Here is a 14,955-nt window from a genome sequence, read left to right as displayed (position 1 = left end):
CTGAAACCCAGCCTCCTCCTCCTCTTCCTCCTCTTCCTCAGGCTCATTGTCTTAGTCTTCCCCTTATCCCTTTACTCTCTGTCTCTGTCTCTGTCTGCTTTTCTCTCTCTCACTCTCCTTATGTCTCTTTCTTTGTCTGTCGCTCTCCCTCGCTCTCGCTCTCTTAATCATTCCTGTGCTATCTCTCCCGTCCCCCCTCTCTTGTTCTACCTCCCTCTCTCCGTAGCACCCCATCTTGTTCTCTCTCTGGCTCTTTCTCATACAACAGGCCCTGCAGCAGCATATGGCCGTGTTAGTAATTCGCTGAGGAGAGGGATTCTGCCAACACTTCATGTCCAGAGACACGCGTGTGTGTGTGTCTGTGTGTGTGTGTGTGTGTGTTTGTGTATGTATGTGTGTGTGTGTGTGTATGTGTCATGCATGTGCGCAACATGCGTGCCTAATTTTTGTAAGGTTTACATATTCATGTAAGTGTGTGTGCAATGTGCATGTGTGAATCCAATTCGTTTTTTTTCTTTCTATGCTCACGTCAGATCGTGTATCTGTTTGTTTGTGATTGTTTGTGGGTGTGTGGGTGTGATTGTCTGTGGGTGTGTGTGTGTGATTGTCTGTGTGTGTGTGTGTGTGTGTGTGTGTGTGTGTGTGTGTGTGTGTGTGTTATTGTCTGTGGGTGTGTGTGTGTGTGTGTGTGTGTCGGGTGTCTTTGCAGCATTAATCATCCTGTGATCGCGTTGCATCTGCACCGCACGTCTGCAGTGCCTCCTAGGCTTTAGCTGGCTAGCGATTGTGTGTGTGTGTGTGTGTGTGTGTGTGTGTGGGGGGGGGGGGGGGGGGGGGAGGGGGGTGGAGTACACAAGCACAGACAACAACAAGAGAGAGGAGTGTTTTCAACGCTACTGTTGGTCAGGAACACAAAACAGTGTTGGAAGTGTCGGATGCGGGGAGAAGGAAAGAGACCGGTTCTGCTTTCAGTCGATTATTGCCGCCCTCGCCGGCGCCGTCAGACTGCATTTGAAGCGTGTTCAACAGAAAGGCATCCAGGATTTCTCTCCGTCCCTTTGTTCAGTGGAGCCACTGGGTGCTTTCAAATGGAGTTTTGACTGACCTTTAGATGGCCCTGTGTTGGTCGCTGGTGGCCGGGCTGATCTGAGATCACAACAGTGGGAGGCACGCTTGCAACCGCAGAGGCAAACATATTTTTCTAAGCCTGACAAAAGCAAATGCATATCTAATGAGTGCATAGAGATGCAGTAGTAGTGAACCCTTATCATTGGGTCCAAACGCAGAGACTATAATGACTTTGATGAGGTTTTGAATGATGACGGCATAAAATAAATATTTGAGCAAACTACAATCTCAAGGAAAATGTATCGATAGGAGTCAAACCGCAAGGCTATTCGCATTACTTTCAGTCGTTTTTTATTGTAACAGCCCACATTCTAACTCTAACTAATAATGCTGTAACTGAATGAATGAGGGATTCAAAGGCTTGTTATGAAATGCATGACCTATGAATCTTTCTTGCAAACGTATTCATCAAGTTGTCTCTTGAGTAAAGCATTGGAAACCAAACACGAGGGTGGAAAATATAACAGAAATAAATATTATCCCACAGATATACATAGAAGCTGCATTGACGGCTTCAAAATCATGGCTGAGATACATCAGCGTTGCGTGCAGGCTGCTCGTTGCATCTCTAATATGGCGTGTATATGGCCATCGTATCTCCTAACCCACTTCTGCCTGGACCACACCCAGGTTGAGACAGAGCTGTGTTGGGCAGACAAAATCCTGTGATCGTCCCGAGTCCAGGTGTTCTCACCGCCGCTCTCCCTGACACTCAGAGACCCACACCTGAGGCTCATCAGGTCATTAGTCGGGTCACGACCCCGCCTTCTTCCACCTGGTTGAAAGAGTGATGCTTCTCCCCAAGAGGTCAGGCAGCCTGTGGGGCCGGCAACGTGACATCACAGCTCTCTCGCTCTCTCGCTCTCTCTCTCTCTCTCTCTCTCTGTCTCTCTGTCTCTCTGTCTCTCTGTCTCTCTCTCTCTCTCTCTCTCTCTCTCTCTCTCTCTCTCTCTCTCTCTCTCTCTGTCTCTCTGTCTCTCTCTCGGACCATGTAGGGCAAACGCTGGAGCGACTGGTGTTCTGAAGCAGACTTGCGTTTGATCATTTCTCTTTCATCCCTGAACTGTTTATGAACGGTTTATTCTCCCCCGTCTCTCTCACCCTCTTTTCATCAAAGATGAAAGTTTCTTTTTTTAATTGCGAGCCCGGGAGTGGATCCTCCCGTCTGACTGCAGGGCCAGGGTCAGAGCAAGGAACTACCTTGGTGGCTTATTAAGTGTCTGTGAGCTGGGAAACATCCAGTTGAAGCCATGACCTCTTGGAATTGAACGTGTTTAGTGGTGAATTGGTTAATGCCGGGCCACAGGGTTTCTCAAAGTGTAGATATAGCTGAGGACTGTCGACGCCCGCCTTTTTACCACTATACCCACTGTGGTTATGCATCCTGCGTGCATTGGTGAGAGTCCTCGGCCTTTACTGTTGGGTGCTCATCTATGGTAGTCATGGTAGTCAGTGAGAGGTGAGGGCGAAGAAGAGGAATTGAATGGAAACAATGGATATTGAAGAGGAGAGGAGAAGAGAGCAAGTGACGTGACTATGTATTGTTTGTTTATACCTCAGGCTGGGGGGGGGGAGGGAGGGAGGGAGGGAGAGGGGGTACCACCTAATTTGGAGGTTGACAGATGAGTACTGCAGGATTTCGCCGGCAGCTCTGTGTGTGTGTGTGTGTGTGTGTGTGTGTGTGTGTGTGTGTGTGTGTGTGTGTGTGTGTGTGTGTGTGTGTGTGTGTGTGTGTGTGTGTGTGTGTGTGTGTGTGTTGTGTATAGCAAGTGCACTATGCTAAGTTGTTTACATGTGCATATATGCCAGGGAACTGCCCGTTGAAAGGGGAACGGAGAGAGACGATTTGGTTTTCAAATGAGCTAACCTTCTCGCTTCACACACTATGGCTGCTAGAGATCAGATCTGCACGTTGGTAAAAAGGGCATCAGTCGATGGCATGTCCAGGTCGGTTGCCATGGTTTCGACACAGTGCCGGGCCTGTTGGCTTGTTGAGTCGACGCTCGATCTGAATGTCTGAGCGCACCGCCCCTCCGGTGTGGACGCAACATCCTCATGTATATTTTGACGGGGGCTTAATCTTCAAGGCGTCGTGTTGCTGGATCCACTGCATAAGGAGAAGTGGGCACACACACACACGCACACACAGACACACACACACACAGACACACACACAGACACACACACACACACACACACACACACACAGACACACACACAGACACACACACACAGACACACAGACACACACACAGACACACACACACACACACACACAGACACACACACACACACACACACAGACACACACACACAGACACACACACACACACACACACACACACACACACACACACACACACACACACACACAGACACACAGACACACACACACACACACACACACACACAGACACACAGACACACAGACACACGACCAAGCACATGTGCACAAACATACACAAGCGCGGGTGCCCCACACAGACGTACACACGTACACACAAACAGGTACACAAACAAACACATGTACAAACACGTGCGTACACACACGTACACACAGCATCCTCGCTGGTCCTGGCTGTCTATCTCCCGGGCTCTGCTGTTTATCTCCTGGAGCTCTGAGATTGTGATTACGATATAATCCGACCAGTCACAAATCCATTTCACCGCAGACGTTGGTTTGGAATTGAACTTGGCACGTTTGATTTGTTGCATTGAATCTCTTAGGACGGCGATCCCATTCCTATCGGTTTCATTAATTGAGGAGGGTTCAGACAGAGGAATCTGATTGGCTGAAAGCAGGGGGCACTGGCTGCCGTACCGGCGTTTAAACCGTTTAAACTAAAATCAGCGATGGGCCATCTACCTGATAAATCCTTAACGTGACTATCATGTCTCTCACATCAAAGCCCATATGAAAGCTATAAAAGGGGATCAAATCTTCCCGAGGCTGCCCCTTTAAATGCTGATCCTCCACTTTAGACACGCCACTGTCCGCTTCTAACTGTGTCCAAATGCAACCGCTCCGTGTGGGACAGCGACCGGCACAGCACTAAGGTGTCAGCCGCAGGTCGAACCCCCGGGATCTGCTGGGATTGTTCTGCGAGCCCATTCTTGGTTTTATTTGGTCACGGGGTTGAGAAGTAGATTTTTTATTTAATTTTTTTTGAGTTAAACAAGGTGTGTAACCTAGTCTATCTACCTCTCTATGTGCCCCCTTCCTATCTGTTTGCTTACTAACTCACTCACTCACTTACTCAACACTCACTCACTCACTCACTCAATCACACTCACTCAGTCTCTCTGGATCTGTGTGTGTGTGTGTGTGTGTGTGTGTGTGTGTGTGTGTGTGTGTGTGTGTGTGTGTGTGTGTGTGTGTGTGTGTGTGTGTGTGTGTGTGTGTGTGTGTGTGTGTGTGTGTCTATTGTGCGTTCTATTTCAGTGTGTTTACGTCTCCGCCCTCTCCTCACCACGCTGTTGTTATTTTGTCCTTTTGTTCATCTCCCTTTTCTCCTGATGCTATGTTCCATCCCTCTATCCTTCAATCAAAGATGACCCTCCCTTGCTATTGTTGCTGTGTCTTCCCCCATCTCTTCTTTGTCAATACAGCTTCTTCGTGTGTGTGTGTGTGTGTGTGTGTGTGTGTGTGTGTGTGTGTGTGTGTGTGTGTGTGTGTGTGTGTGTGTGTGTGTGTGTGTGTGTGTGTGTGTGTGTGTGTGTGTGTGTGTGATTTATTCATTCTTTGACTATGCATAGACCGCACTGAAATTGTTGGCACTGCAAAGAAATCGTCCATGGTGCTTCATGTAGCGTGACTGGTATGCAGATGTTGACTGAATTGCTTGTCCGCGCATGTGCCGGGGCATCAACTCAGGAAAGCTGGGAAAAACGTGTGTGTGTGTGTGTGTGTGTGTGTGTGTGTGTGTGTGTGTGTGTGTGTGTGTGTGTGTGTGTGTGTGTGTGTGTGTGTGTGTGTGTGTGTGTGTGTGTGTGTGTGTGTGCATGACCATGTCACCAATTCAACTTTTTATCCGCTTAGCTTTTATCAAAACCCGCTTGCATTGAATACAGATACAGTTCATTATATAGCAGGAGAGCTTTCCTGAGAGCAGTCCTGAAGGGGTCTGGTGTGGTCCCTGTAGGCTGGGTCTGTCTACTGAACTCCAGCCGTCTCGTGTGGTCAAGCCACCCCAGAGGAGTGCTTAAAGGAGTCTGATAAACACAAGTCTGTCCCGGTGCCTCCAATGAAAATAATTGCAGGTTACTGCAAGATAAATGTTGTCTCATGAACCCTCGTTTTGCCCGTGGACTAAATTGAGGTTTGCTTCGCTCCACAGAAAAAACCTCTCTCGGCAATCATCAAAGAGGTGTGCGAGGGGTAAGATACGTTCTTTGTAATTATTATTTTATATTTCTCCCCGGTTTTCTCTCTGCAAGACACACGCACCACACACACACACACACACACACACACACACACACACACACACACACACACACACACACACACACACACACACACACACACACACACAGGCCTATGCGTCTCCAAACGCGCGTGCCTTCGGCTTTAAATAATAACAATGCCTCAAGGTCTTTTGGAGAGCTCCTCTTTGTCTCCCCGGTTTAATTCCATTAACTGTACTTTACAAAGTGTGTGTGTGTGGGTGTGCTATACTTTGCATACATAACTTTTAATATATGGTGTATCTGCAATCACTGTAATTCCATTGGCTGGTTCTTGTCTGCTGTCTCAAGATGGTCTTTGGGCAGCCACGAACACTTCGCTCTGCAGCTCGCCGACGGCACAAGATACTACATCACCGAGAAGGTTTGATTGGCTCTGCGCTCATTATCAATATGCAAATATCAGCCTCCGGGTGGAGGAGGGGGGGGCGATGCAGGAGGAGGAGAAGGTGGAGGGTTGCTGTGCTCCAGGGTGCCTCATCATTATGTTTTTTCTTGTGTTCCACAGAATCGCAACGACATCAAGAACGGGTCCATCCTACGCCTGACCACTTCTCCGGTGAGTCTTGCACACACACACACACACACAGACACACACACACACACACACACACACACACACACACAGACACAGACAGACACACACACACACACACCGGTTGGGTGGGCGTATGTTTTAAGGGGCCTGTTGACGTACGAGCAGTGTGCCCACGGGGGGGCGTGGAAGCAGGGACCCCCAGGCCAACGCCCCCCTTGCTCTCGTTGGCTCATCAGCAGTGAGGTGGAGGGGGGTGAAATTTAGGGAATAATTGTGAAGTGGTTTGATTGGCCACAGCTCTGGAGATGCAGTCCTATTTACGTTCAAGGGCTCCTCCGGCCTGAAGGAAAAACAGACCACACCAAAACCTAAAACATTTACTTTTTCATAATAATGGTTTTATTGTTATAGTTTATACTTCGGCAGTTGCTTTTGTTGATATACATAAATATCATTATGAAAATATCAGATCAAAGTCAATCGGTCATCATTATAACTGCACAGTCCATGGTCGTTGACTAGTCTGAACGCACAAACACACATCTGTGTTTGTTCGTGTGTGTCTGTGATATTGTGCGAACATGACTTTGATTCATTACAAAGACAATATTTATATTTTCCACCTCACTGCATTGATCTAACCAACCAGTAGTTCTACCATTTTTTCTTTATTTAAAAAGTTTGCTTTCCTGCAAGCACTACAATTTGTTTCTTCCCGGCTTAACTATTCTGTTTGATACTGCCATGAATATGACTGGAAACTAACCAAAAAGAAGAAGACTTGTTAACTTAACCAACAGATTGCCATTGCTTTAAGGAATTTTTGTTTAAGGGTAATTTCACTAGTAAACTAAAATATCGGGTCTGCGATTAGTATATTAATAACCGCGGATAAGCGGTTTGAAGATGAGATGAGATGAACTAAAGTACATCATTTATTTTCAATGTTTTGGTGGCCCAACCACAAATTGTGTGCATTAAGGCACGTTTGCTTAAGGATCTTTTCCCTTATTTGGTTTTCAAATGAGCTAACCTTCTCGGTTCACACACTATGGCTACTAGAGATCAGATCTGTGGTTAGCATCGTGCACTTCCTACACACAACGCAAACAGACACACACACACACACACACACACACACACACACACACACACACACACACACACACACACACACACACACACACACACACACACACACACACACACACACACACACACACACACACACACACACACAGAGCTGCCGGCGAAACCCTGTGGTACTATATATCTAGTGTACCAACAGCAACCTTATCTCACAGGTATCTGAACTTGTGATCTAGAGTGCATAGAATATGTAAAAATAAAAAACCTTATCACCTTAAACAAAAGTTTATGTATTATGGTAAGTTCAAGCCTAGGTCAACCTGCCATAACTAGACTTTAACCTGCCTTTACAAAGTATTATTAATAATCACTTCGGTATTCTTTATAGCGCCTTCCATCAGGACCCAAGGCTCTTTACATACAGGACACCAAACATTACCATAAGGATCATAACGTGTTGTTCCCCCCGCGTCCGTCCCGCTACCCCCACCCAGTCGCTGAGCGCCTCCCAGCTGCACGAGCGCATCCAGTCGTCCAGCATGGACGCCAAGCTAGAGGCTCTGAAGGACCTGGCCAGTGCCTCCCGGGACATCACCTTCGCCCAGGAGTTCATCAACCTGGACGGCATCTCTCTGCTCACCCAGATGGTGGAGAGCGGCACCGAGTAAGTGGCCCCGCCTCTTCCTCTTCTGCCGCTGATAGCGGTTACAGGACACTACAAATACACATGAAACACATGTGTATTTACAGGACACTACGTTGTTGAGTATTTGTGTAGATTCGGTTTTAATCTGGAAGTCCAAAAGCATTTCCGGGGTAAAGACATCTCTCGCATAAGCATAAAATGAGTCTCCCTTTTGGATTAAGTAGGATTGTTTATTTTCATAAAGGTTATTTATTTTGTTTTTTTATCTTTAAATTACAAAAAACACAACCCAAACAAAATAATAAAGTCTAAACCAGCCTTTTATGAGTGAGAGATAGTCCATCGTATCTGTCATCCTTCCAACACAAACATACCTTCAAAGCCGGGAGCCTTTGAAGACGCGCTGTGCATTCTGATTGGGTCTCAATGAAGGAGCTGACCAACCAGCTGCCTTGAATGCTCGATGAGCCCCGCCCACCTGAGCATACCCAGGTGTTTCTTGTGCTCTGATGTTCTTCTGTAGATACTCATTGGTCAGGAGGATGCTGCTTCACTGTACTGTACCGTGTCCTGCTGAGCACATCCAACTGTGTGTGTGTGTGTGTGTGTGTGTGTGTGTGTGTGTGTGTGTGTGTGTGTGCCTGTGTGCCTGTGTGCCTGTGTGTGTGTGGCAGTTGAAGGTTATAGGGAGGCAGATGTGTCTCCTTGGGTAGATTTCATCATTCGTTTTTCCATGTCGGCCTTTCATGTGTCTTTGCTTGTGTAAATGTAGAAACGCATATATTTGAAATCTGCATCACCAACGAGCATGTCATGTTGATACGTTACGTTTTAATTTGGCTTTTTTTTTTTACCTAGAAAGGTCACTGCCCAGCTTGTGAGAAGCCAACTCGCACATTTTATGAGACTATAACATCCACAATTAATATGGAGTAGGAGGTAGACAATGCTCTGAATGCATTATCCACCCTTACATGCTTTAATAGGCTTCCACAGAATACCTTTTAGGCCTCCCCTCGAATATGGACTGAGGCACCCAAAACTGGTGTACACTGAATTTAATCATTGTTATTATTATACTTTTGGTCACCAGCGGTAATATTATATTATTTTCTATCACTGGATACGTTATGTATACAAGGCTGGCATTTATTCAACTTGGTGCCCGGGGCTCTCATTAATTTCTGACTATAGTGTGTGTGTGTGTGTGTGTGTGTGTGTGTGTGTGTGTGTGTGTGTGTGTGTGTGTGTGTGTGTGTGTGTGTGTGTGTGTGTGTGTGTGTGTGTGTGTGTGTGTGTGTGTGTGTGTGTGTCAAGTCAAAGATGCCAGAATCAAACTGTGTGTGATTGCAAGGTGCCAGCTACATCAAAAATCCAAGAAGCGAGTGTAAATTCAAACGCACACATGCACACACACATGGAGGGAAGCCTGTAGCAGGCAACCATGTGAGATGAACTTGTTTTCTGCCTCATGTCATCGCTGTTATAAATCCTCAGAGGGGGAGAGAGAGAGATAGAGAGGGAAAGAGAGAGATTTCTGCCCAAATCGGCGCCACAAGGTCAGAAGTGCCAGTCTGGAGTCATAACTCTCACCAGGACATAAAACCTAGCAGTCAAGAGAGGCGCCATCTTCAACCGGACCTCTGTCTTGTTGGGGGTGGGGGGGGGTGGGGGGGTGGGGGGGGGGTCACATTATCTGGGTCTCAGCTAGACAAGTGTGGGTTTTTTGATTTACCTTAAGACTGGATCAATGAGGGGACCTTGTTATGCCGGGACCAAGGCAAGGGTAGGGTTGTGAGTGATTTTTAGTTATTGATTATTAGATATGTCAAACTTTATTCATACAGCACATTTCATACAGGGCATGTCTGCAGGGAATTCACATAATATTTTTTTTTTTATTGCAACTCAATTAATTAGATCTACTAGGTACAAACACTTCAGAAAAACCAAAGCTGGACTTTGTTTTTGTACTTTTCATCTTGAAAGATCCAATGTTGCATTTTATAATGCAACATTGCAAAAGTCACCATCTGTACTAGATAAAATAAAACTATTTATGTATTGGAGATGCATAATTGGGTGCCTGCATTTGTGGCATCAAGTTGATCTAACACATTGACTGAACTTTTTAAAAAGCCACCACCACATATCTTAAGTTATCTGTAAACATGCAGTTCTAAAGCTATATTGATAGATAGATAGATAAATACCTAAATATATCCTTCCTAGAGCATCATACTACAGTGAATGAAGTCCTTGATTCTAAAGTTGATCACCCTTCGACTTGATCTTTGACTTTAAGATACCCGATATTGACCTCTAGACATTTGATAACTCATCCTGCTCATCGGAACGGTTTTGGAGTTCGAGTTTCAGTCGAACGATCATCTTCACCTCAACAAACATCTCTCCTGCCAGCCGCCCAATAGTCCTGCCAAGAGACAGGAGGCCTCTCACATTGCACCCCATCCCACAGCATGACACATCGTCCCTTCAGTTATTTTTTAAAAAGATGCTAAATATGACTATGTATTTTTCCATTGACTCATCTCCTCACTATTGATTTTCCATATGAGTGTTTGGGATTGGCACGCGCACTTGTGTTATCTGCATCATGCACGTGATCGTTGTTGCGTGTTCATCAGGTAAGCAGTGATGAATCATAAGACATGCAGATGGGCTTCCATACAGACACATACAGGCACAAACACACGCTCAGTCACACACACACACACGCACACGCACACACTCGGCTCTCCTGTCTGCCAAGCAAGCTAGCCTTGTTTGATTGTTCAAAAGGCTCAGTGAGGATTCAGTCCAAACAACATTACTGTACCAGCATGTAAATCAGTTTGCCTCACTGGGCTCAAACCACTACAATAGAAGATGTCTCCCCCTATTGGCCAAAATGTGTAACTGACAGACATTCTCAATAGGTCCAGTGTCCTGAGGCAAGTTAGGCAAGGCAACTTTATTTATATAGCACTTATATACACAAGGCAGACTGAAAGTGCTTCACATATAAAAATGTCATGCAATAAAATAAAATAATTGATAAGTAAAAGAAAACATATGCAAAGAAATGAGTAAAATAAATCAGCATTTTAAAAAGTGCAATGTATTTGAGATCAGATCAACAGTCTCTCTGGTACCCACGTCGGGACTCCAACCCGACCTAAAGGTACTTGGTCCTTTCTCTGGGACTCCAACCCGGATTCTTGTCAATTTCTATTCTAGGACTCTAACCCAGATTCTAGGACTCTAACCCAGACACACGTCGGGACTCTAACCACGAACCAAAGGCCTTATTCTGGGACTCCAACCCAGACAGACGTCGGGACTCTAACCCAGACAGAACTCAGGCCTTTCTCTGGGACTCCAACCCGACCTAAAGGAACTTGGTCCTTTCTCTGGGACTCCAACCCAGATTCTAGGACTCTAACCCAGACAGAACTTGGATCTCAAACCCTTGTCCTTTCTCTCTGGTATCAGAACATGTATCTTTCTGGTAAAAAATAGAAAATAAAGGGAAAGTTAAAAAGGCATTTTAGAAATAAAATAGAAAATAAAGGCAAAGTTAAAAAAGCTTTTGCAATGTATTTGAGATTTAGCAGAAAGCTTAAGCAAACATAAAATTCTTCAGTCTTGTTTTAAAGGTGTTCAGAGTTGGGGCAAGACTTAAATCCTCAGGGAGTTTATTTCAGCTATTTGTTGCATAGTAACTAAATCCTGCTTTCGCATGTTTCGTTAGGATACACTGTGCCGTTCTAAACCGCACAGGGTGATGGATTTGATGCAATGCTGTATGGATGTCTTTAAGGATTCACACCGAGACACATACTTTTGGATAAGATTTAGATAAGAGATACGATTTTTAGATAACACAAACAAGTGTGTGATAACTTTCTGAACCTCAGGCCTATTTTACAATCTTGGCAATGGATATGGCATCAGAGTGTCTTTGTGTGTGTGTGTGTGTGTGTGTGTGTGTGTGTGTGTGTGTGTGTGTGTGTGTGTGTGTGTGTGTGTGTGTGTGTGTGTGTGTGTGTGTGTGTGTGTGTGTGTGTGTGTGTGTGTGTATCAGAAGATGCATTTATCAGTGACTCCTCTTATTTGTCTTGGGTATAACCCGTTTCTCCACTTTCCATTGAGCCTAGAAGTTTTCAAATGTCTCCATATGAAATGTGTTATATTTTGAGTTGTAGAAATGAGTGTCACTACAATGTTTTCAATATGTGTTTTTTTGTTGGCAAACTGTTTTCCCCATGTCCGTTCCAATGAGTCTGCTGTTGTCATTGGTTGCTATGACGTCCACGTCCCTGTGCTCAGGCCTAGCTTCCGTTGGGTAGTTTCCCTCGTTTTGATGCCAAAGTTTCTCAAATCTCCGCAGGCGCTATCAGAAACTACAGAAGATAATGAAGCCCTGGTAAGCACCGCCCCCTCGCCCTCAGCCAGGCTATCTAATTGGCTCTGCGCTCTGCCTAACCTAACCTGCTGGCTGCTGAGTTTGCATGATTGACACTCGGTGATTCCGGAGCCTTTTCTTAACCGGAGAGGCTGTTTGACAACGCAGCCAGGTTTCTGTTTCAAACGACCGTGCTCCTTCATCCCTGATCCCTGTCCTCTTCCTCGCTTCCTCTTTCTTAAGTCTTCCCGCTTTGCATGTGTTCTGGTCTGCAGGTGTTGTGGGATACACTGATTCAATTGGACTGAAAACATCAGATTGAGTGGTATATCTACTTTAAAGGACAATAATTGTATCTCTTGGGCAATGTCGATTTATAAAAAATAATAATAGAATAATAGAAAATAGAATTTCTCCATCTCACTTTGACCACATATTAACTTTATTTGATTGCATTTATTATCTCAGTTGAGGTGAAAACTGTACTCGCCTCACATAAATCCTTTCCTGTACAATGAATACAGTATATCCTATCTTCTATATCATGTTAGATTTCACCTCATCAAAGACCAGGGTGTTCAGTGAGAAGGTTCCAGATGTTGAGCTACGAATGACATAATCATTTTAACCCTTCACATGGTGCACTAATGGCTAGCCATAATGCTCTCAGCTTTTTTTGCCAGATGCATTTTTTTTTCTCATTATTATTTCTATGTAACAGAAGAGATCAGCATTCTCGAAATGTCACATCTTTTTCTCGTAACATACTGCTTTGTTTGTTGCGCATTTCTTTCAAGAGTTCTGTCGTGATTCCAGATATTATCATGTATTTATTACGTCGATATATCTAAGTGATGTATGTATGTGCTTTTCAGGATATTTGTGTTTTTACTTTATATTATATTATATATATATTATATTATATTTCTGTTTCTACTTTGTCTGGAAACATTTTCCCAACAGTTTGTCCTAACTGCATGACTTTTGCTCTGGTTCTGCTCTGGTTCCACTCTGGCTCTGGTTCCACTCTGGTTCTGCTCTGGTTCCACTCTGGTTCTGCCCTGGTCTTCCACTCTGGTTCTGCTCTGTTCTTCCACTCTGGTTCCGCTCTTTTCTTCCACTCTGGTTCTGTTCGTTCTTCTGCTCTGGCTGGCTCTTGGTCCTCCGGCGCCCTCTGCTGGCTGGGCTGTCAGAGTTTGGTCTTTGTACCGGCCCGCGCACCAACTTTCCATCTCTTCCTGTGTGCTGGCTCTTATTTATTTATGCGTATACGTTGGTACTCATCCCTCTGCCTGCACCGTATCCCTCTGTCCATCAAGAGGAGGTTGTACATGGTGTGTGTGTGTGTGTGTGTGTGTGTGTGTGTGTGTGTGTGTGTGTGTGTGTGTGTGTGTGTGTGTGTGTGTGTGTGTTTGTCCCGTAGCTTCGGAGACCTGCTGTCCTTCACACTGACGGCGTTCGTGGAGCTGATGGACCATGGCATCGTCTCTTGGGACACCTTCTCTGTGGCCTTCATCAAGAAGGTCAGCCTCCTCCTCCTCCTCCTCCCCACTTTGAGGAAAGATAAAGAAAATAATGGAGTAATCATATGGTTTAATACAGATGAATTAAATTCATGAAACCCCTCTTCACACTTATTGTATGTTGTCCTGCCACTTAATGTACGCACATATTGTAATTTCTAAGTCCCGCCAGTTAATGTAAGCACTTATTGTATGTTGTACGTCCTGGCACTTAATGGTCGCACTTTTTGTATGTTTTAAGTCCTGCCACTTAATGTACACACTTAATGTATGTTGTACGTCCCGGCACTTAAAAGTAGTACTTGGCATTGTGTCGCTTCTTATCCTAGCTATCTCTGTTTTTTACGGGAAATAGGTTAACCTAGCGATTGTTAGTGCTTGGCACTTGTTTTTTATTAACATGTACTAATTGTAAGTCGTTTAGGATAAAATTATCTGCTAAATGCCCTAAATGTAATGGTTTCTGAAAGTACATAGTTGTATAATTGTATATTTTTTCATTATAATTATTAGTTATCAATTAATTTGAGTCTATACTATTATGTTGTATCTAGCTGTGTTTTTCAAAGTGTGGTACTTCTGAAATCCTTATATGTAGCTCATAGAGGAGTAAAAAAAAACAATGTTGTACAATATATACGTGTGTGTGTGTGTGTGTGTGTGTGTGTGTGTGTGTGTGTGTGTGTGTGTGTGTGTGTGTGTGTGTGTGTGTGTGTGTGTGTGTGTGTGTGTGTGTGTGTGTGTGTGTGTGTGTGCAGATCGCCAGCTACGTGAACAAGTCAGCGATGGATGCGGCGGTGCTGCAGCGATCGCTGGCCATCCTGGAGTCCATGGTGCTGAATAGCCAGGACCTCTACCAGAAGGTGGCGCAAGAGATCACCATCGGACAGCTCATCCCACACCTGCAGTGGTAGGAGCTCTCTCACACACACACACACACACACACACACACACACACACACACACACACACACACACACACACACACACACACACACACACACACACACACACACACACACACACACACACACACACACACACACACACACGTATCTCTGCAATCAGTCCTATTTTCTTGTTGTTTCAATTCGCTTGTCATGCACTTCCTATTGCTGTTTAGAAAAGAAACGCTATTTAAGTTGTTTTTTGTTGT

At 45.0% G+C, this 14,955-nt stretch overlaps 1 protein-coding gene across 2 annotated transcripts in view; it reads left to right on the top strand.

The window, feature by feature from the left end:
• The window catches only part of elmo1 (engulfment and cell motility 1 (ced-12 homolog, C. elegans)), an 84,161-nt gene that overhangs the window by 30,091 nt on the left and 39,115 nt on the right, over positions 1-14,955 (top strand). For both annotated transcript variants that reach the window (XM_056582294.1, XM_056582292.1), the window contains exons 3-9: positions 5,466-5,506; positions 5,887-5,959; positions 6,104-6,154; positions 7,717-7,886; positions 12,262-12,297; positions 13,700-13,799; positions 14,558-14,709. In XM_056582294.1, coding sequence (XP_056438269.1) covers positions 5,466-5,506; positions 5,887-5,959; positions 6,104-6,154; positions 7,717-7,886; positions 12,262-12,297; positions 13,700-13,799; positions 14,558-14,709 — 623 coding nt within the window. The remainder of the gene's footprint in view (positions 1-5,465; positions 5,507-5,886; positions 5,960-6,103; positions 6,155-7,716; positions 7,887-12,261; positions 12,298-13,699; positions 13,800-14,557; positions 14,710-14,955) is intronic.

The sequence above is a fragment of the Gadus chalcogrammus genome, chromosome 22, assembly GCF_026213295.1.
Source record: "Gadus chalcogrammus isolate NIFS_2021 chromosome 22, NIFS_Gcha_1.0, whole genome shotgun sequence".
Taxonomy (NCBI): Eukaryota; Metazoa; Chordata; class Actinopteri; order Gadiformes; family Gadidae; genus Gadus; species Gadus chalcogrammus.
The sequence above is the reverse complement of the archived record's forward strand: the minus strand, read 5'-3'. Positions and strand labels throughout refer to the sequence as shown.